The 24526-nt window shown below is 29.5% G+C and overlaps 1 protein-coding gene and 1 long non-coding RNA gene across 2 annotated transcripts; one reads left to right on the forward strand and one right to left on the reverse strand.

The window, feature by feature from the left end:
- Positions 1-1976: 1976 nt before the first annotated feature.
- Positions 1977-3326, reverse strand: LOC112706392 (uncharacterized). Its single transcript, XM_025757687.3, has 3 exons — positions 2801-3326; positions 2443-2522; positions 1977-2342 (listed from the first exon to the last, which is right to left on the reverse strand). Exons 1-3 carry the CDS (start codon positions 3179-3181, stop codon positions 2213-2215), a joined length of 591 nt encoding a protein of 196 aa, XP_025613472.2. The 5' UTR covers positions 3182-3326; the 3' UTR covers positions 1977-2212.
- LOC140174811 (uncharacterized) lies at positions 2258-3469 on the forward strand. The gene is made up of 2 exons (XR_011864616.1): positions 2258-2540; positions 2748-3469. It is a non-coding gene; the product is annotated as an uncharacterized lncRNA (long non-coding RNA).
- Positions 3470-24526: the final 21057 nt, after the last annotated feature.

The raw sequence follows: 24526 nt of genomic DNA on the forward strand, positions 1-24526 counted from the left end.
ATTGGCCTAATTTTATAACTTTTCAACCGCAGCTGAAATTCCATTACTTTTATGTACTTTGGATGTTTTCTTGTGGTAACTACTGAAACTTTATCAATAGTAAATATGAAATCAAAGACAAAATTCTAATACGTGTTTAAGTTAGTAAAATTCTAGTTCACTAGGATCATAACATAATTAGGACTACGAGTTTTGAATACATTCAACAATATTATGGCTTAGGATTGACAATGAATAAGATGTAATAGGATTTAGATTTCATCTTAATCTTATTTGTGAGTTTAAAATTTTTTAAAATTAAATTTTATTTTATTTGTAAATTGAAAATTTTTAACCCAATATTTACTTGTACTTAAAATTCTTCACTCAATTCTACCAATAAAAAATAATTATTTTTAATCAAATACAATATTTAATCATTTCATGTTTGATAAATATATTAGTAAATAAAAAAATAAAAAATTAAATTTATATTAAAATTAAAAGCAACAAAATTATAATCAATTCATGTTAAAATTACAAACAATATAAATATCAATTCATCATCAAATCCTTGTTAATAATAGTTCTAATAATATACACTAATAAACTAAAAATGCGAATAAGTTGAATAGAGTTATTCTAAATCCAAACTTTATTCTATCTACTTGCAGCTAGTAAAGTTATCAACCCTATTCAAATGAGTTAGTTCCACTTGAATATCCATAAATGAAATTAGGTTTGCCAAACCTAAATAATGGCCTAAACAAAACTCAGGAGTTAACTAATTAGTTTATACTAGAATTAAAATTAAATGAGTCTAACTCTATTTTAATAGTTTGTTGAAAATATCTCATACTTATAATTATCTAAAAATCATATATTTAAGAAATAGAAAATTTATAATAGTCTGTTATTAAAAGAAACTTTTGAGTCTATACGTAGTTAATTAAAATTGTATGTGTGAAACCTTGGCTTAAGATGGCTAAATTTTTTTTATATTGATTAAATATATGTGTAATATATTGATATTGGAAGATTAGGTGTTTTTTTTATATGATGTTTTATTTAAATTGGACGGTCCGATTTGTTTAAAGAAAAAATAAACTATAAATCAGAGGATTCGATTTATTTAGAGAAAAAAATAAACTATAAGTCGAAAGGTTCGATTTGTATTTTTTATTTTTTATTTTTTAAAATAAAAATCGAACGGTCCGATTTTAACATTAAAATTTTTTTTATTTTCAAAAGCACAAGTCAGACCGTTCAATTTGTAATCGTTGATTTAAAAAATGAAACAAATTAGAGACTCCGATTTATTCAAACCATAATAGAATAAAACTCATCTCTTCTCACGTCATTGTGAAATACACTCTTCTCTCTCACACACAAAAAATAATAAGCGGGTTAAGATGAATGCTTTTTAGAGGTGCGTGGTGTGGTCAATCAAACATCGAAAGGCTACCTAATCGTTGTTGTCATATAAATTGTCAAGTTGTTTAATTTAATTTGGATCATCCAATAGAAAGAACGCGTAGCTAGTTAACTAGTTGATTAATCATGATTATCATTCTAATGTTTTTTGTTCGATCGCCGCTGATTCTGATTGGGTGGACGCCGCCGACACATACAAACAATTGGTGCGCACCACATACAGTTTCGATAATGACAAGAATACATGATTAGAGCTTGATCAAACACTATTAATACTATATGTTTATAATCATCATGAATAATAATAAACATTTTGATGAAATCAATCATAATATAAATCTTCCAAGATAAGCCCAGCACGCGTGCGGAAAAAAACGTACAGTACTCACTAGTCTTGATGATAATAATAATTATTATTATTTAAAAAAAAATTGTCTTTTTGCACTCGTTAGTCGCTTTTGCTGAATCAGTTAATGATCAGGCAACACATTATTATTTCTTGTTTTCCATTTTGATTTAAAAAGACAATTTATTATAAAAAGAGTATAGGTAGACAATAAAAATACTGAATAGTGTGAACAATAAATATATTGGATGTTCATTTTACTAGGTGTACAATTATTCTAATATTAAGATTTAGGTGGATAAATTGGAGGTGTAGTGTGTTTTGATTTGATCGGTGATTATTTATGTTGTTCAAAAAAATTATTAATTATCTAGCATAATTCGCAAGCAAAATAGCCCCAAAAGAAGGAAGAAGATAGCAATTAACTAAACTAGCACTATCATGGTTATTATATTATTTGTTGTTTGTTTTCATGGATTTTAGATGTTGCAGCTCCTTTTGCAACCTCTTGTTCTCTTCTTTTAGCCTCTCACACCACTTCTTCAATATCTCACACTCCGCTTCGGTTTGCTTCAATTTTGTCCTGCTTATATATATATATATATATATATATATATATATATATATGTTCATCACTTAATACTCAATTCAAATTTAAAACAGAAAAATCGAATTATTACTACCTTGCTCTCCTGTTCTGAAACCACACCTCCACTTGCCTCGCTCTCAGATTGAGCTTCTTTGCCAACTCTTGCTTTTGCTTCTAAAGAGAATATATATGGTTAGAATATAATTTGGATCGATTAGCATTATTTAACATATCTGAATATTTATTATATGATATTACGTTTTTATTATTATGATTCTCTTAGCACCTATAAATATTATTTTATATTGTATCATTCTAGACAACTTAAATATACTCAATAATATACAAATATTTTTTTCAGTTTAGTCTCTTGTTTCTAACATATATAATATCAAATAGAAATTAAGGAAAAAGGGTGGTGAGAAATCTATATATCAACAATTGAAGCATACCGGATTGAGAGTAGAGTGGTGTATGAAGCTATCCTCTAAGAGTGCAGACTGTTGTTTGGTGAGCCTAAGTTTCTTTCTGGGGTTACCATTCTTATTATTATTCTTCTTGTTTTCTTCTTCGTATAAGTCCAGAAAGAATTCTTGATCTCTCTCCCTCTTGATGCTAGACGATGAGTTGGAAAATGAAGAAACAACTGCGCTTTGAGAAGATCTAGAATCCTGTTCTGGTCCTAAAGTAAGAGATGGGTATGCCTTAATATTGCTGCATGGATCCTCTTCCTCTTTCTCCTTCTTCTGCCTGCAGTTTTCACCATGAACAAGACCAAGACCAAGACCAAGTCCAAGTTCTTGGTCATTGTTATTAGAGAAGGCCATCATCATATTCTGAGAATTAGGAAATGAATTCAATGTGATGCAAGAATGGATGCAAATTAGAGCGGTTGTGGCAGAATTTATTATGATAGAGTGGTGGAGGGTTTGTGGGGTCACATTATTTATCTCTTTATTCACCAAGAAACGAAATAATTTATTCATGTTGGAATGGATTAAAGGGTCACTTTTGAACAATCATGTTGCACCGGATAAGTTCTCTAACATTTCCACCTGGTATAACTAGATAATAAAAATACTAAACAATGTGAATAATATATATATTGGATGTTTATTTTACTAAGTGTATGTGCGGATGGTTATTTTAATATTAAAATTTAGGTGGATAATTTGAAAATGTAGTGTGTTTTTATTTGATTAATAGTTGTTTATGTTGTTCAAAAAAATTATTGATTACTTAACATAATCTTTTTCAAATACAAGTTTTAATACTTTAATATATAATGAAAAAAAATATTATAATAACTCGTAAAAAAATATATATAAAAATAAGATATAGTGTGAATTTTATAAAAAGCTTTTTATATATATTATCAAAGAATAATCATTCTCAATTTTTCATTTTGTTCCATCAAATTTTAGCTTGCTTGAGTAAAGCTAAATATGATCTAATTAATCTCAATTTCTATCTATCTATCTATATAGCCACCCTTAAACCAAAAAGTGTAGCAACTAGAACCTGAATTACATCAAGACTAATAAACAAGACTTCAGTCAGATATTAAATAATACTGGTCTAGCAAGAACTACTCAATAATTTTATATAAATCTAATATTATTTTTTAAAATTAAAAGCTTATTATATTGTTGAGCTGGTATTTTTATTTATAAAAAATATTATCGAAAAAATAGCATAGCTAACTATCACGGTTTTAGACACATTCCAATATTACTATGTTAACATTTGAACTCACTCAACTTCTTAAGTCAAGATCAAATTAGCCTAATTTTCAATATTTAAAAAAAAAACTAAAAATATAAGAGAATATATATATATAAGACAAAAAAATTTTGGTGAAAATCACACACTTCATAACTTACGCACACAATACTAAAATTCTCACTCTTATTTATAGTCATCCACTTTAATGAACGACCATGATTAAATTTAATCGAAAGTCTAGATCAAATATCTAAAACTTTTATTGTAAATATCTAATCTATTATATTTTTTCAAATTATTTTATACTATTTTTTATATTTTTATATATATTCGTACTTTTCTATCTAAAATACTCCATGACTTTTTAAAATTTTTTAAAAAATTTTGAACATTTTAAAATGTTTTAAAATTATCCAAAATATTCTTAAACATTCTAAAATAACTATGCAAACGCTATAAATATAACATCTTAAAATTTATGGTGACATAGCACATCAAAAGGAAAGAAAAACAAATTGGTGGTCTGAGTTGAAATTAAAGGCATCCCCGCACCCATAAAGGAAACAAGAGTGAAAAACGAAAGCAATATGTATCCAATAGTGGGAATGAGACATGTTTTTCAAGCTTTTAGTTACCATCTTATTCATTCATTTCAGTGTTTTGCACTCATAATTTCATTCCATCAGATAGTATTAGTCAGAAATGTCATCATGAATTCCACATTTTTTAATTCTTTTATAGGTTTAAATTATGAATTTACTTTTGATGTGCTAATAATAAAGCTTTTTACCTATAAATATAGCCGATCTTATATATATATGCTATTTTAACTTTTTTTTTTATGTTATTGTTGAAAGAATTATATAAATGTGATGATATATAATTAATAAGAATCTATTAATTTTTTTACGTTAATAATAATAGATTAAAATACTGTTTTAACCATAACATTTAAACTAAGTTCTAATTTTATCTCTAACATTTAAAACGTCATATTTTATTCTAAATATCTTATTTCGTCCTATTTTTATTTTTTTATTAAAATTAGTTTTTATCCAAAAAAATCTTTTTTTTTGTTTTTTTAAATCATTTTTTTATTATTCTATTACTTTCGCCGTCAAATCACTACAATAATCACTATGACCACTACAATTATAATTTTTTCCGATGTTTAGAAAAAAATCATAATGGAAGAAAGAATATTTTCGGAACAAAAAAAATTAATTTTGACTAAAAAATTAAAGTAGGACGAAATAAAAAGTTTGAAATAAAATTGGGATAAAAATAAGACGATTCAAATGTTAGAAATATTATTAGAATTTAGTTTAAACGTTAAGAATTAAAACAATATTTTTTTTTAATAAATATTTATTGATTTATTTTTCATTAGAAGGAAAAGTAGTTTTATTTACTTTAATTAGTTTAATATCTTTTTCAATAAATTATTTATTTTTTATGTATTTTATTGTACGCTTTATATATAATTTTAAATAAGTTAAATAACTTTTAGTATGATAAATTAGTAATTAACTAAGAATATTTGAAAAAAATTGTATAACTAACGTAATCGCACATATATATAATTAAAATGACAGAATATAATATCTAAACCGAAAATAAAGAAGAGGAGTACATAATATAATGCTTGGTGTTTTGAACTGTTTTGCTTTATCTTCGGAAACAAATGACAAAGTCTTATCATTTTTATGTACCACCAAATTCATTGCTTATCGATATCCATTATTTCAATCCAAGAGCAAGTTGCTTGTGAGCAATTTAAAGTCAACCTTGATTATCAGTAGTTTGTTTTCTTTTCTACTATATACATTATATAGTAATTAGTACAAAAGAGAGAGTCATATACAGCAATTTGAGGGTCAAGAATTATTTCACTTCTAATAATCAAAGCTTTAGCTAGAATCTCTCAATGTCACAAGTAGCAGGAAAGACAACCATACATATATATGGATAAATAAATAAGTGTTTATACTGTTTATGTTAATTAGACAAATATCTCTGAAATTAGTAAATCGTTGTTAATCTATTATGACAGTTTAACAGTTAGTTAGTTTGTTTTTCTCTTTTTTTAATCAACTACAATCACATCTCTCACACCTCTCTTCTCTAAATAAATTATAACTCTGCAAAATTTTAGAGTACTCTTTTTCATTTTTTAATCAATAACAAAAATCCATTCACTCTTAATTTTCTCCCAATTCTCTCTTTTAACTCTACTTTCGGTTCCAGTTCTCTCACATAGTATCAGAGTTTCGGTTCTGATCCATAAAAGATTTCACATCTTTTGTCAACCAACAACACTCCACTGTTCAAGCTTCACAGCTTCAATCCACAACAACAACAATGGCTTCAATTGTTAATTTTTCAGCAATAATAAAACTGGATGAAGACACCTTCAAGGCATGAAAACGCTAAGCACTAGCGTGCATCAAGACAAATAGGTTACAGAATCACATCGCCACGAGATCGTCAATTCTAAAAAAGTTCAACTCTGATCAGATCAAACAGAAAACAGAATCTCTCCAAAATTCGAAGAATGAAAACAACCAAACACAAATGTACTACCAGTGCACTCAACAATCAAACAGCCTGACCAAGCTCCTCAAGCTTTGCTGACAGTTCTAGCAAGCAACAGTGACACAGGATGGTATCCTGACTCTGGAGCATTTCACCACATCACTTTCGATCAAATGAACCTGATTAACAGTTCAAAATATGAGGGACCTGAACAAGTGTTTGGAGGTAATGGAAAAGGTATAAATATTGCTAACATTGGAAGGACTATCATGCATGCATCTATGTCAAACAAGTTTTTAAACTCTAGAATTTGCTTCATGTCCCATCAATTTCAAAGAATTTAGTGAGTGTCTCTAAATTTACACTTGACAATGGAGTATTATTTGAATTTGGCCTTACTTGTGTACTGTAAAATACCAGAAATTTAAGAAGATTCTGCTGCATGCAAGGCAGGCTAAGAAATAGATTATTTCATTTTAATAACATTCAAATACAAAGGCCAATATGAAAAATTGATAAAATTCAAGATTTTTTTGCTGAAAAAGAAAAGAAAATTTGTGCTAATAGATAGTGTGGTGCTTGCTGATAGTCTGAGAAAAAAAAGAAGAGAAAAAGAAAAAGAAGAAGTGATTAGCAGCTGCATCAGTAGTAGCAGCAGTACTAATAGTTGTAATAATAATGGTCAAGTTAGTAGTACAGTTCAAAAAGCAAAAAATAGTCACAAATCAATAAAAGAAAAAGAAGAAGAATTTAGCAGTTGTAATAGCGATAGACAACACACTAGCAGTTGTAATAGTAGTAGTTAAGATAGTAATGCAAAAATAATGTTCAAATTCATCATGATGTCATTCCCAATATAAATAAAGTTGTTGCCAATATTGTTTCTTCTGTCTCTACTATCACTGCTAATACTGTCGATTCTAATGATGCTATTATCACTAACATACCTAAAATCAGCAGCAAACCCTTAGGCAATCAAAAACCAAATTCCAAATTCAATAACACAAACACATTTGACCTTTGGCATCATAGACTAGGCCACCCCTCATACAACATTACCAAAACTGTTCTCACCAAGAATCAAATCCCATTTTGCCAAGAACACAGCAGCTCCAACACATATTGTGAACCATGCCTCATCAATAAAATTCATCCACTCCCTTTCTCAAAGTCACAAACTAAATACAACACACTCTTAGAACTAGTGTATTCTGATCTCTGGGGGCCTGCACCAACCATCAGCAGGTCAGGCTTCAAGTATTATATTTGCTTCATTGATGCCTTCAGCAGATACACCTTCACCTACCTCCTCCAAACCAAATTACAAACCTTCACAGCTTTCTGTCAGTTTAAAACTATGATAGAGCCCAAATCAAACCATAAAATTAAAGCACTTCAAAAAGATAACGATGGAGAATACCTGTCCAAAGTGTTCACTTAATACCTTGGAGAACAAGGAATCTAGCATAGGCTTACTTGTCCTTAGACAGGCTAACAGAACGGCTGTGTAGAAAGAAAATACATACACCTAACGGAGACCTCACTAACACTACCGTCCCAAGCTAACCTTCCCATTTACTCTTTCTGGGATGAAGCTATGTTGACCTCCACCTACCTCATAAACAGACTGTCCACCCTAGTTTTTAACCTCAAAACACCACTAGAAACTCTCTTCTACACCTCACCTGATTACAATGCTTTGAAGCCCTTTGGCTGCACCTGCTATCCCTGGCTAAGACCATATAACAAACACAAGTTCGATCACAAGTCCATCAAGTGCATATTTATTGGTTATAGCTCTAACCATAGAGGCTACAAGTGCCTATCTCCATTAGGCAGAGTGTATATTACCCGCTATGTCCTATTTTGTGAACACGAATTTCCCTTTCCTCTCCTCTTTAGTGACCATCACACCACCTTCAATCTTGAAAAACCAAAAACCATACCACCCTCCACCTGTACAATTCAACCAACATGCATAGGCATTCATGATCCTCCTTCCAATTTTACCAATTCCATATCTAATTCATTGCCAACAACATTTGTTCATGTAACTAATGTTGCATCTGTTGATAATTATGCTAATGTAATTGTTGAAAATATAGAATCTTCCACAACTGTGCCTTTACAGGTTGTCATTGGACCCAATATTCAGGTTGATCAACCCAATGGTGCCTCTTTTATTGCTCAAAACACTCATGCTCAAAACATTAATGCTATGCAAACTCGAAGCAAGAGTGAAATTTTTAAACCCAGAGTGTTTGCTGCCACTTTAGTTGCCAAAAAAGACACCAACAATAACCTTCCACACTCAATTGTTCAGGTAATTGCAACCCCACACTTGAAGGAGGCAATGAATGAGGAATACTCAGCCCTCATGAAGAACCAAACCTGGAGGCTCATTGATCCACTTACTCATTCGGAGCCAACAGGCTATCGATGCGTTTTTAGAGTAAAGAGGAATCCTGATGGAACTATTCAGAAGTACAAAGCGAAGCTTGTGGCTAAAGGCTTTTATCAGAGGTAAGGATTTGACTATGACCAATTTTTCAGCAATGTAGTTAGGCCTGCAACAATTCGAATCATGCTCAATGTGGTCCTTGCAAGAGGATAGAAAATTAACCAATTCGACTTCAACAACGCTTTCTTGAATGAAAATCTCATTGAGAGTGTCTACATGCAATAGGCAAAGGGATTTATGTCATCCAACACTCACCAAGTGCGCAAGCTTCAAAAATTTCTTTATGGACTCAAGCAAGCCCCTCGTGCTTAGTTCACAAAATTAAGCTCTACTCTCCAACATTTTGGTTTTCCCAGCACCACATCCGATGTATCTCTCTTCACCAGGTTTACTCCCACTTTATCTATCTATATCCTTGTATATGTAGATTACATATTGGTTATTGGCAGTTCAGAAGCAGAAATCAAGAGCCTCATTGCCCAACTAAATGACACCTTTTTCACTAAAAGAACTTGGTGAGATGAATTATTTTCTTGGCATTAAAGTTACAATGAGCTTCTTGAATGGCATAGTCACTCTCAAACAAATCAAATACATCAAGGATCTACTGCAAAAATCTAAGATGAGCAATGCAAAGTCAGTCCCCATTCCCATGACCTCCTCTCTCAAACTTTCTGCATCGGGTGATGAAGTCTTCTCCAATCCTATACTGTACAGATCTATGGTGATGGCTTGCAATATGCCATTATTACTCGACCAGAAATCTCCTTTTCAGTCAATAAGGTAGCACAGATTCTTCACAATCCCCTTAACTCTCATTGGAAAGCTATAAAACAGATGCCCAAGTACTTGGCAGGGACAACGCATCATGGCTTAAGGTTCCGCAAGTGCACAAACTTCAGAATTTGTGGCTAGTGACATTGATTACAGAAAGTTAACCAATTGAAATCTATCTTGGCCAAAATATAGTGCCTTGGAAAAGACACAAGCAAGCTGCAATATCCAGGAACAGCACTGAAACAAAGTTTTGGGGTATCTCTGATGCAGTAACTGAAATTGTTTGGCTTAAATATCTACTAACAGAGATCAGAGTGACTTGTGCAACAAAACCAATTATTTACTGTGGCAACCAAAGTGCAATTCTTCTCTCAACTAATCTGATCTTACACAACAAATCAAAACACTTTGCCCAGGACTAGTCCTTCATAAGAGACTATGTAACAAGAAAGGAAATCTATATCCAACACATTCCGGCCCAGGATCAACTGGCAGGCACACTGACCAAACCTCTCTCAGCTTTGTCCTTCCTCAAATTCAGAAATCTGCTCAGAGTCTTTAAAGCAGAACCTTAGATGGCCCTTGGTTTGAGGGGGCATGTTAGTGTTAATTAGGCAAATATCCCTAAAATTAGCAAGTTGTTAATATGTTATGACAGCTCAGCAAGTTAGTTAGTTTGTTGCTCTCTCTTTCTAATCAACCACAACCACACCTCTCACACTCCTCTTTTCTATATAAATTATAACTCTGTATGTGAAACCCTAAATTACTCTTCTTCCTTTTTGAATCAATAACAAAAACCCATTCACAAGTTTATTTTGTTTGAATTTCTGCTTTTGTTTGAATAATTTATGTTCTATGTTCAGTGTAGTTTTGTTTGAATTTCTGGTAATTGTTACTAATTTTATTTGTTTGAATAATTTATATTCCATGTTCAATGTATTTTTGAAATTGTTGATTGTTGTATGGAGTTTATGCAGTTTATTATTGACTGTTGTATTTTTTAAAATTGCTGATACTTTTTGAAATTTCTATCTGAATAATTTTTTTATACAATTTGTTGTTCAAATTATTTTGTTTGCTAGTAATTTTATTTTGTTATGTTTTTACTTCTGATTTTTTAATTTTATTGTTCAATGTATTTGTTAGGCAGTTTGATATTAGTTCAAGTGAGAATATGGATGACACTGGATTGCCTGTTGTGCCAGTTCCTCTTCCAAATGAATCTACAAGTATCAGATTTCTGACTGCATTGCCTGCTGCACCAGCTCCTCGTAGAAACATAAGAAAGCTTACTAATAGAGGCAAGGGAAGAGGCGGGCTGTTGAAGAAGATGCTGTTGATGATATCACTGAAACTGAGATCGACAAAGGTAAGAGAAAGCCTTGTAGACCTAGGTCTTGGACTTGGGGTCACTTTACTAAAAATGAAGCTAGTAATCCACAGCACCCTAGAGCTAAATGCAATTGGTGTGCGGCTAGTTATGCTTGTGATACACATAAAAATAGCATCATTAACATGAAAAATCACTTGTTTTGCAATGCAAAAAATTTTTGAAGGAGGAATTAGATCCTACTCAAAAGATTCTTTGTTTTCAAGATGTGATAAAAGATGATAGGAAAGGGATAGGTAGTTCACTTTTTTCCGTGTCATTTGATGTTGATCTTTGTAGACAAGCCCTTGCTAGAATGATTATTGTAGATGAATTGCCTTTTTCGCATGTTGAGAGGGAGGGTTTTTATTATAATACGAGTTGTTTGCAACCTAAGTTTTTAATTCTTGAAAGGCTCACAGTTGCTAGGGATTGTTTGAAGCTTTATTTGAATGAAAAAATTAAGTTGAAGTCTGTTTTTAATCAACCAAATTAAAATGTTTGTTTGACAACTGATTGCTGGTCATCTGTGCAAAACTTGAACTATCTTTGTCTTACTGCTCATTACATTGATGCTAATTGAAAACTGCAAAAAAAATCTTGTGCTATCAAGAATCACAAGAGGAAAACAATTGGTAGGAAGATTGAGAGATGTTTGTTGGGATTGGGGATATCGTGGATTTTTTCTATAACTGTTGATAATGCTAGTTTAAATGATGTTGCACTTTCTTACTTAAAAAGTAGAATGGAGGATTAGAACTCACATCCATTAAAGAGAGAGTTTTTATAGGTTAGATATTGTGTTCATATTTTAAATCCTGTTGTGAATGATGGGTTGAGAGAATTGCATGATTCAATTTTGAAGATTAGGAATGCAGTTAGGCATGTGCGTGCATTACCAGGTCGTACTGAGAGGTTTAAGGCTGTGATTAAAGAAGTTAGAATTCTGGAGAAAGGCATTATGTATTTAGATATTCCTACCAGGTGAAATTCTACCTTTTTAATGCTTGAAAGTGCTTTGAAGTTTCAAAAGGTATTTAAACAATTGGGAAAGAGAGATTCAGAATCTGCTATGATGACTGGTGGGATTCTTAAGTCTAAGGACTGGGAGAATGCAAGATATTTTGTCGTGTTCTTAAAAATATTTTATGATGCAACCAACAAAGTTTCTGGTTAAACATTTATTACATCTTCTCAACATTTTAATGACTTTTGTAAAATATTGTCTACGTTTAAGCATTGGATGTGAAGCTTAGATCCGGTGCTTTCAGACATGGTTGAGAAAATAAAGTCCAAGTATGATAAATATTAGGAAAATATAAAAAACACAAACATGATGATTTTTATTGCAGTGGTTCTTGATCCTAAGTATAAGCTTCAGTTGATTAAGTGGATTTTTAAGAAGTTGTATAAAAAAGAAAATGCTAAATTCTTGACTACAAAGGTGAATGAGGTGCTTTTCAAGATGCTCAATAGCTATAGGCTGTTTGGTGGGATTGGTAACTATAAAAAATCTACTCGTCAAGATCCTCCGGATTTAGCACACAAGAGTTTGATGCACATGAAACTTCTTTTGCTATGAAATTTGAGAAGAAAATACAATTCAACTAGAGTGTTAATAAGAATGAGGTGGATTTATATCTTATGGAGGCTTTAGAGAAAAGTGGCGTGCAATTTGACATTCTAAACTGGTGGAAAGTGAATTCTACTAAATATCCAATTCTTGGGCAGATTGCAAGAGACGTCTTAACCATGCTAGTTTTCACAGTAGCTTCAGAATCGGCATTTAGTACTGGAGGAAGGGTGTTGAATAATTATAAGAGTTCTCTAACTCTGATGACAGCTGAAGCATTAATTTGTACACAAAATTGACTTCAAAACTCTCTAAAACTTGTTCTTGAGGAGCTCATTGTGAAATTGGAGAAGTTGAAATAGGTAGGGTTAGGTTTTGATTTATAATTTTCTTTATTTTTAATCTAGTTTTTATTTATATATATTATTTGTTATGATTGTTCTTTGTTTTATATATTTTGTAGAAGTTGCACCCACTCCTGATCCTAATGAAGAAGATTCTGGTGTTGAGTTTGATTGAGTATATTTTGTTATGGTATGAATTGTTCTCTTAGTGCGAGCTATATTATCCTGATCCTAATGAAGAAGATTCTGGTGTTGAGTTTGATTGAGTATATTTTGTTATGGTATGAATTGTTCTCTTAGTGCGAGCTATATTATTATTATTATTATTATTATTATTATTATTATTATTATTATTATTATTATTATTATTATTATTTTGTAACTGTTTTTTTATTTTAGGTTGATTTGCTTAAAGAAGTTTAGCTATTTTGTTAGAAAAGACACTATAATATGGTTATCTTTTGCTAAAAATTTATATTTATTTTTTTTTATTGACTATTGAACTTTTAAACTTCTTTAATTATCATATGTTAATTTCTTTTGTTATTGAATTTTATTGGATCAAGACTTTGTTAGTTATTATATATTTATGTTTGTTGATTTCAATGTTATGACTTTATAAAATAGTATGTCAGTATTTTTTTAATTGATTAAAAAATCGAAAAAACCGAACCAAACCAAACTAAATTTAATTGGTTTAATTTAGTTCGGATGGTTTCGATAAAAAATCGAACCAAATCGAATCGTCGTTTAATTAAACAATAAATCAGATAACCTTTCTCTAAAAAACCAAACCAAACCAAACCCTACGGTGAGCACCCCTAGTACCATTAGTATAAGCCTTCAACCACGGGTTTTGGTTTGTCCTTTTTTTTTGGGTCAGGGGTTTTGGATTGTTCAATAACCACTATTTCAGACTTTGTGAACAGGTTTTTTTCCCCCTTTTGGTCAGGAATTGGGGATCAAGTGTTTTGATTTTTTGTCTTGTTTGATGATCAAGTCCAGCGGTATTCCTTTTTTTGTTTTTTAGTTCATCGTTGTTCAAAGTTGTTCCTATAGAAAACTTCCTATGAAGGGCCCAATCCGGGATCAACTTTGTTAATTACTGGGCCCAGCTACTTGTCGATCATCCACGCCGTCATTTCAAGTTAATTTTGGCAGAGGATCTTAGAAGAGTGTTATTGCCAAGAGCAGTTCCTGGTTTTGTTTTTGGGGCTTTAAGCCCCTTTAAATGCCAAAAAAAAAAGACATTTTTGCTTTTCAACAGATAATTTTGTTTCTTACTTTCTTAGATAAATTACTTTCACTGAAATTCTTTTGTTAGAGACTAAAAGGTTTAGTTAAATCAGCTCCCATCAATATTTGAACAAAACCTAAGTCTTTACTATTTTTAATATTTTCAAATGAATCTCTTTTGTATAGATAAAAATTAAGCTGTCTAACAAAATAAAAAAGTTTAAAACTAATTTGATAATTAAAAATTTTTAGAAACCAAAATGTATGATTAAATTTTTTAATAAACTATTTTGAGATATTACTCTATTTTAATTTGAAATTAGGTTATGTCCAGCCCAGTTTTAATTTGAATGAAAAGTTGTTAAGAGAATAAAGTCCAAAATACAGAAGGAAAAAGAAAGTTGTAAGAGATTGATGTGTAAATCTGTGGACCATGATGAAAACTAAAGATTATGAATCTCTCATTGAATTGTTTTGTAGTACAAGAATTTTATTTTTTTTTCGCGTAACATTTTTAGGTGCTCGAGAAATATTTGTGTTTCAGTAATTTTTTTTTCTCTTCATTAATAAAAGAGAATTACAAGTATCCATATTCCATACACCAGGACAGAGAGGAGCTTGGGAGCTTTCATTAATTTTAGTCATTGATATCTCTTCATACCTGAGCTGAGGTTACGAGTTTATGAGTTTCGGAGATTTTAATAGGCACAGCGTACGTTATTTTCAGGTTGGAAAGATTATCTATAAAGATATTCCGGTACTTTAGTTAGTAGTGTTCTTAAGTACTAAAGTAGACAGATATCTATTTGCTAAATTTTTCTTTCCTTCATACCATTTTTTCGGTTTAATTCGATGTTATTAGATATTTATTGTCTTGAATATTCATTTTTTAATGCTATAATGTGATAACTTAAAGAAGTTTTGACGTTTCTTTATCGAAAACAATATTATTTATGTATATATTTTATAATAAATATTATTGACTAAAAATACTGAAATATTAGTATTTTTAATACATATAATTATCGTTCTATAATATATAGGAGTGTGTAAAAAGATATTTAATTCACCAAATTTATTTATGAATTTGATTTGATTGGATTAAATCAAATTTAAAAATAATATATATATATATATATATATATAATAATTCAATCATTTCCTATGATGCATGGATACTAACACGGACATGAGACACGTCGACACGCGAATTTTAAAATCATATATGACATGGAGACACGCATACATATAAAATATAAAGTATTTTTTAGATAAATCGTAATAATATTTTAATATTTTATTGATATTAAAATATAAATTAAAATTTATAATTATTTTTAATGTCTTATTTTAGTTATATCAAGTATTTAAAATATTTTTTGTTTTAATAAATAATAATATATATTATATCTAAATTTATTTTAAAAATATATATTAAGAATAAGATTGGACACGCTGACATGTGATGGTATTTAGATATGTCTAAACGTGTCTAGAGAATAATTTTTTATTTTTCATTAAGACATAGATGGATACCGCAAACACGCGTGTCAAATGAGTATCGGTGAGTGTCGTGTCTGAAAAATGTCTAACACACGAACACGATAATTTAACAAAATATCCGTGCTTCATAGATCGTTTCACTACAAATAAAAAATTTTGCCTAAATTCAATCTCGTGTACATTTATATATCACATTCCTAAATAGTGTTTCTTTATGGTTAGAGATGTAGACATGGTTTATTGGTTCTAGTTTATATTTGTATAGTTCAATAGTTGGATGGTTTCCGTAATAAACTAAAATGGAGTGGGAACAGTAGAGTAGCGATGTGGCATATACCATTCACAACCCAACAACTACGATGCCGTTGAATAGCACATTTAAATTTGGTCTCAGCCGTTCACGTGTGTCTGTGTCAGTTTCGTTTGGAAGTTGATGGTAGGTATGTGGATCGTCAAGTGAATAGGAGCGAAAAGTGATGCTAAATTATACCGGTTTTATTTCAAAAATTATTTTTAATATAAAAAGAGAAGTGGTGTTTTAATTGAATATTGATATTTAAAGTATATTATAGTGTTGTGAAAATTATTCAACATGCCCCTATGTGTTGCACCACGTTTTTCACGTGTTGGCTAAGATACTGCCACGTGTTCAACACGTCCCCACGTGTTGGCTAGAATGCTGCCACGTATTCACCACGCGTCTCACGTGTCACGCCCCCACGTGTTGATTTTCCACAAAAAAAATTCACCCATCTGTAATTACATCAAATATTTTCATTTTTAACAAAAATTCTAATATTTTTTTCATACAAAAAAAATTAGCCGTTTTATTTTATGAGTTTAACGGAGGATTTGTTAAGAGGAGTGTTAGAGAGACATCAATTTTTGTGATTTGTAGCCATCAAGTAGTCATTAATGACGATTTTAATGGTGTGAGATTCGTTTGAGATTTCATCCAACGGCTCACTCTTCTTTGCTGGTTACATGCTAGCCAGAATTTAATAAAATTGCTGATCCTATACTTTTCTATTCGTTAATAGTAATTTGGTGGCACCAAACAATTTTAGACAAGTGGGTGCATTTAGAAGAAGCTGGAAGTGCATTAATTTGTTAGTTTTTGTAGTTGTTGTGAAAGAAAGGAAAAAGCTAACAACGGGAAATGTCACTATCAAGAGTGAAGAGAGGACGGGTGTTCCATGTGTCTTTCTTCATTCATTGATGTGCGTGTAAGTAAGTGCATTTCCACCGTCACTTGCGTGCGTTTGGTTGGTCTTTATGTCCACAAAATACATGGACACCATGGTATATGTTTATGGACTGTTTATTTAGACATAAATTTTCTATGTATATAGTGATACACAAATATACATAAAATATATTTTTAGTATCTTTTTTAATTAAAATTGAAATATAATTTGTAAAATATAAAATTTTATATTTTTTATTATTTTTTTCTTTTTTTGCATCGTCACATTTATTATTGTTATTAGCAATCATCTTTTGTTATATATATTCATTTTTATTATAATGTTGTTTGGATTTATTCGTGTCTTTCGTCAGTATTTCTATGAGAAAAGTATAAAATACACTAATTTAATATTTTTATATATAATATATATATCCATGTCTTATCTGTCAAACATATTTTTGTGTCTGTGTTTATGTATTTTAAATACACTAACCAAACAGAACCTATCATTCCTAGAATTCAATCGGAATCAGATTAGACTATCTCATTTGTCATTGTACTATAATAAAGTTAATTCTTTTATAGTTAAATAAAAAATATAAAAATTGATCATTAAAAAATTGAAATTGAATATTTTAATTTTTTAAAAATATATTATTTTAAAAATTTTGAGATGGAATAATCTTATATGTAAATTTATTAAAAATTTACTTATTTAACATACATACTAACCAATGTGTTATAACTCAAGTAATATAATCTTTTTATACTCATCTAGAGATCGTGGATTCGAGTCTCACTCCTAACTTTGAGAAAAAAAAACATACATACTAAAAATTTTATTAAAAGCGATGATAGAATAATTAATTTGTATGACTACTAATGCTAATAAATTTTAGAATATTTTTAAATAAAAAAATTTTGGGAATCAAAATATTTAATTTAATCTTTTTAAATACTATAATTTAAATATTCACTAAAAAAATTCTTATTAGTCATAGTCTATTTTTGGAATTAAATGTGTTATCGACAAGGTTACGTGAAATAAAAAAAGTAAATTAAGTATATAAAACGTAAAATTTTAACAAGATTTAACTCGTAAAATCGTTAGACCTAGTAAAAATTTCGTAAAATTGATTGACTCATTTAAAATCGTAATATCGAAATATTTTAAGAATTAAATCGAAATTCTAGCTACTATAGTTATTAATAAAATTATTTATTTATAATGAATAAAAAAACAGGGTCATATACTTCTTTTAGATAAGACGTGTTTGGATCAGAATACTTTTCATACTTTTTGTTGGAAATGTTTCTGAGTTGAATTATTTTAGATGGAAAAATTATTTATTTTTCTCCATTTTCTTATAAATTTCACAAGAAATGGCAACACAATAAAGGCCGCCACTGCAAAGAGGTGAGAAACGAGGATGAAAAGATATTAAGCACCCTACTGATTCATTTCATATTCAAATTTAATTTATTTCCATCATTGATATATTTTTCATAATATCACATACACTTCTCATGTTATAACTAATAATAAACATATCCTACTCCAACTTCTTTTTTCAATCTTCTTCTCTCTTATCATGACATTTCCTCATGTGAGATGTTATAGAAAGGGAACGTAATTATGATTATAATCATTTATAGAAAGAAAATGCATATATTCAAAATAATAGTCTCAATATTGATCACGTGGTTCCTTTTTGTAAGTATAAATCCAATACTTAATTGGCCCTAATATTATCCACTCAGAAAAATAACTGTACCATATTTTTTATATTCTTAAACTCACTAAAAACACATTTATAAAGAAAACAAAAATTTTTAATAATTTAATACATTTTTATTCATAAAAAATTAAAATACATTAATTTTAAGTCTTTATATAAATAAAATATGAAGATATACTTAATTGTTATAAGAAAAATTATTGTTGACTATATATGAATAATTACACATGAGTTGTAATTAAAATGGTGAAATTTGTAAAAAGTTTAACTTGTTACACTAGTTATTTTTTATAAACTTGAATGATTCATGGGTATAATATACGAGGAGTGTTTGGAGGCCAGTAACTTTTGTGATTTGTAGTTATCAATTAGTTATTATTAATATTTTTTATGGTACAAAATTTCATCTAATGATGTGGGATTACTCACTTTTCTTTTGCTGATGATTAAGTGCGGGCCAGATTTTAATAAAAGTGCTGGCCTCCTAGACTTTCTTATAATGTATATCTAACCATTATTGTTGACTATCTTTGACTTACTTTTGTAGTCAAACTTTGTAACTCATTTAACTATTACATTCTAAACACTTCTAGTATGTTGTAAACAACTTGTAATATTTTTAAATTCTCTAAAATTTTGTAAAAAATATCATATGAGTTTTCATTTGGTTATCATTATCCAAGTTGTATTTTGACTTTTAAATTTGGCAACTAGAATGTTTCTTGGTTCTTCTAGTATGATGGTGATTATGAAAGTTGATTTATATGTTATTGCCGACATTGTCTTCCTTAAATCAAACTTGCAAAATCAATAATTTAAAATATCATCTTCAACTTGTAAAATAACTTGATCTTCAATAACTTTGTAAAGATATCTATTACTTTCTCTTCTGCAAGATAAAACTCGATCAATACCTCTTTCTTATTCACTAATTCTCTAATTTTGTCAAATCGATTATCAATATGCTTCAACCTTCTATGAAATACTAGTTTATGTTTGTATCCTACTTATCAACTAATTTTGTCTTGTAGTGATCAACTTTGCCATTGGGCTTACCCTTCGTTTGTAAACCCTCTTTACTCCGATCGGCTTTTTATTTGCCGACAAATTTGTAAACTCTCATGTATCATTATTCTCAATGGCATGAATCTCTTCATTTATTGTTTTTATCAATTGTTGTCTCTCAAGGTTTCTTCATAATTCGTTGGCTCACAATCATAAATAGAACAAAATTGATATTTTTTCATTGAATGCATCATTATCATTGCTAACTTCATAATTTGCCAATCTATCTAGAAGGTAATTTCTACTCTCTTGAGGCCTTTTAGATGATTTTGGTTGTTCGGTTGTATCTAGTTGTTTTTCTTCTTATCATCATACATATATAAAATTATAATCGACTGCTTTTTTGTCTTTCTATTCCAGTTTCACATGCCTTTTTCGTCAAATATTATGTCTCTGTTGATGATCATTTTCTTTCATTATAGATTATACTTCTATACTTTTGAATATGCGCTATAACTGATAAAGATATATTTTTTGCCATTGTCGTCTAACTTCTTTAATTAACTGGTATGGTACATTGGCTTAAGCAATATATATAAAAAAAACTCTAAAATGATGCATGGAAGGTCGTCTTCCACTCCAAGCTTCCGTTGAAGTTTTATCAAGAACACTTTTTGTTGGACACCTATTTAAAATATGAACTGTTGTCATAACCAATTCTGTCTAAAATTTTTTAGGCATTTGTTTTTACTTGAGCATGCATCAAACCATATCCGTAATGGTTCTATTCTTTCTTTCATCAACTCTATTTTAATTTGTTGAGGAGTATATCTAGCTGTTAGTTGGTGTTAAATTCTATATTACTTCAAATAATTTGAACATGCAAGATATTCTGTTTCTCTATTCATTTTGAGAATTTTGATTTTACAACTATTTTATTTTTCAACAAATATCTTAAATGTCTTGAAAGCATTACATGCTTTTAATTTTTGCTTTAGAAAATATACCTATAAATCCTAGAATCATCAATAAAAATGATAAAATATCTGCTACCACCATTTTTTGGTACTTCTACAGAATAATGATCTGAATGCACAATTTTAAGTAATTTTTTTACCTTTCATGACTTTCTTGAAGAGAATGAATCTCTATGTTTCTTTTTCATTTTACAAAAATCTCACTAACACAATTAGAAATATGAACTTGTGGTAGATAAAAAATAAGTTCTTTTCTTGACAAGTAATTCAGGCTAGAAAAATGAAAATGCCAAATCACATATGCCACAACCAGCTATCATTGAATATCATAGAACTCATGCAAAAGAAATTAGCATGTTGAATTTTCTATCGAAATATTCTGTTTGAAATCATTTTTGCTTTGTTAATGAACCTTCCTTTATTATCAATTACAGTACAAAATTTATGATAGGTTATCATCTTATATCCTTTCTCGAATAATTGCCCCATATTCAATAAATTATAATCAAGTTTAGGAGCATAGAAACTATTAGAGATATAAGTCAAAGAACCGTTCTTCAATCTAATTGGTATTCACCATTTTTCTTCAATAGACTTTTTTGTACTATCTCCAAACTTCACTAATGATTTAATCCAATCATCTAGTAAAAAAAATAATTCTTTTCTATTAGACATGATCTAATTACCATATATTTTCATCTTTATCACATGAACTACTCATAAAAAATAAAGATTAAGTATCAAGATTGTCATTAGTATTTTTATGTTAATTTTTTAATTTGTAGTGTGCTTTATTATTATTCATCATTTTAAATCTACAATTTATTGTTTTGTGTCCATACTTTTCACTTATAAAAGCAGCTAAAATTGATTCTTTTTTTATAAAAGTTACCTTGACCTCTTCTTCGATTGACATACATGCGTGAAATTTGTTCCAACTCTTTTTTAATTATGCGGTGTAAAACTATTACAACTTTCTTGGTTGTAATTACCACGACATCTACTTCTAAAATTTTTTCAACCTCTACTTTGAAAATTGAAACGATGAACTCTTCTTTCTTGTGTAACAATATGATTTTGCAACATTATTTAAATTTAACCGACTATTTAAGGCTTCTTGACGCCGAGACGTCGTTTGGGTCACCAATCTTGGCGATGTTAGCAACTCCATTATGGTGAAAATAGCCATGAAACCCACCTTAGTTGGCCAAACCAAGGATACAAATTAGACCTCTTACTTTAAAGAGAGCCTAGAGTAAAATAAGCACCAAGCTTATATCATATTCAACTTAACTCCATTTCATAAACAAAAGGTACATGAGTTATTTATATTAGTAGGAGAAGGAAAAACCTTCATGACTTGGACAATGTGGGACTAATACATAACTCAAAGTTTACTATTCTAAACAATATGGAACTTGTATTTTCTTATTACAATTAACTAATATAATTAACCTACTAACTCTACATGCTCCCGCATCATTCTCGCTGGGTTGAAAAGAACTCTTGCGTGAAAAGACCTATGACAACAGATGATTATATTGATGAATTCACACTATAAGATCCTATTGGTGATTCCACACCAAAAATCTGCACTCACAAATCAGATAAAATTTTACAAGATCCATGACTCACAGACGATCTCATTGACAAATTCACACCAAAAGATCCCATTGACGAATTCACACAAAAAATTTGCACCCATAAATCAAATAAAATTCTACTAAAGTAAGGTGAAGGCCGCGAGGACCGACCTTGCTCTGATACCAAACTGACGCCAGGACGTTGTTTGGGTCACAAATCTTGGCAAGGTTAACATCCCACTATAGGGGGTGTTCATGGATTGGATCGTATCCACAAATTCACGATAAATAATCATCCAATCTAAAAATTGCGGATACGATCCGATCCGCACCCTTTAAGGATCGGATCGTGGATATCTGCTTTACATCCGCGTATCCAATCTGCGAATCGGCACAATAATAATTAAAAAATAAATAAATATATTTCTTTGATATTATATTTACTTGTTTGTATGTTTTAGTTAGTAATTATTATTCATATATTGTATTTTTTTTTTGTTATTTAGAAAAAGTTTTGTTAAAAGTATTTCAGGAATAAATAAGTTTAAAAATGTGAAAGAAATATTTTATTGAATTTTTTACATAGAAATTTGATTAAAAAGAGAATGTTCAATTATGCGGATATATCCGATATCCGATCCGACACTAAAAGACGCGGATATCCTATTCGATGGGAATTGTACGATTGGATCAAATTTTTTACCATGTCCGATCCGAACCGCATACACCCTTAGGTGAAAATAGTCATGAATCCATCTTGGTTGGCCAAGTCAAGGATACAAACTAGACCTCTTACTCTAAAGAGAGGCTAGAGTAAAATAAGCACCAAGCTTATATCATATTTAACTCAACTCCATTTCATAAACAAAAGGTACATGAGTTATTTGGAGAAGGAAAAACCTTCATGATTTAGACAATATGGGACTAATACATAACACAAAATTCACTATTCTAAACAACATGGGACTTGTATTCTTTTATTACAATTAAATAATATAATTAACCTACTAACTCTACTTGCTCTCGCGTTACTTCTTCAGTTGATTTTTCAGACTTTTCTAATATTCTACTAATGTGGCTTTCTATGGTTCCTTATAACTCTGCAATTATCATGGTAATATGATATTCATATCGTGAAACTCTAGTATTGTAGTCACCACATGGTCATACTTCATTAGTATTGTGCGAAGAATTTTCTGTACCAACTTTCAATTGGACATATCTTCTCCATATAAATTTTCATCTTATTGATGACAAGATTGTATCGTGAGTAAAATATTTCTCAACAATTTTTGATTTAGACATTTCATACCTTTCATAATCTTTTTGTGAGGACTGTAACTTTGCTTTTTGAGCTTTATCTACGCCTTTGTATGATGACTTCATTGTGTTCCACATTTCTTTCGTATTTTTTGCATTTGCTATTGTGTCAAACACCCTATAGTCAATACCTTGATAAATTTGATATAGTGTCAATTGATCTCTCCTCTGTTGAACAATGTCTATTCCTTCTTATAAATTCGGTTCAATGAAATTTCGCAAGTTTTGAGCTTTTAAATAGATAAACATCAAAGTCTCCCATTAATTATAATCGAATTTTTTATTTAATTTGAGACCAAACCACGTAATATTAAAAATGTTTGCCATATTAATTCTATAAACAAACAATTATATAAAAATTCTCTCATATCTCAAAAATTGTCAAATACTTGGTGCTGGATTAACCAATTATGATACTAAATATATATAAATCCAATACTTAATTGGCTCAAGAATCATTGGCTCATAGAAATAACACCATCATAATTTTAACTCTTAAATTTATCAACACACTCACAAAAAAGTTAATAACTAAATACATTTTCGTTTATGAAGAGATAATTTAAAATACATGACTTTTAAGTCTTTATATAGACAAAATATAAAAATATATTTATTTATTAAAAAATTATTATTAACTATGATAGTGTAATATTTTTAAATTTTTTAAGATTTTATAAAAAATATCATATAAATTATTATTTGATTATTATTATTATCCAAATTGTATTTTAACTTTTAAATTTTGATAACTAAAATATTTTTTGATTTTTTTAATACCATGGTAATTATGCAAGTTGATTTATATATTATTGACAACTCTTTTTATATTATAATCG

The sequence above is a fragment of the Arachis hypogaea genome, chromosome 8 (assembly GCF_003086295.3).
Source record: "Arachis hypogaea cultivar Tifrunner chromosome 8, arahy.Tifrunner.gnm2.J5K5, whole genome shotgun sequence".
In the NCBI taxonomy this organism is placed as follows: Eukaryota; Viridiplantae; Streptophyta; class Magnoliopsida; order Fabales; family Fabaceae; genus Arachis; species Arachis hypogaea.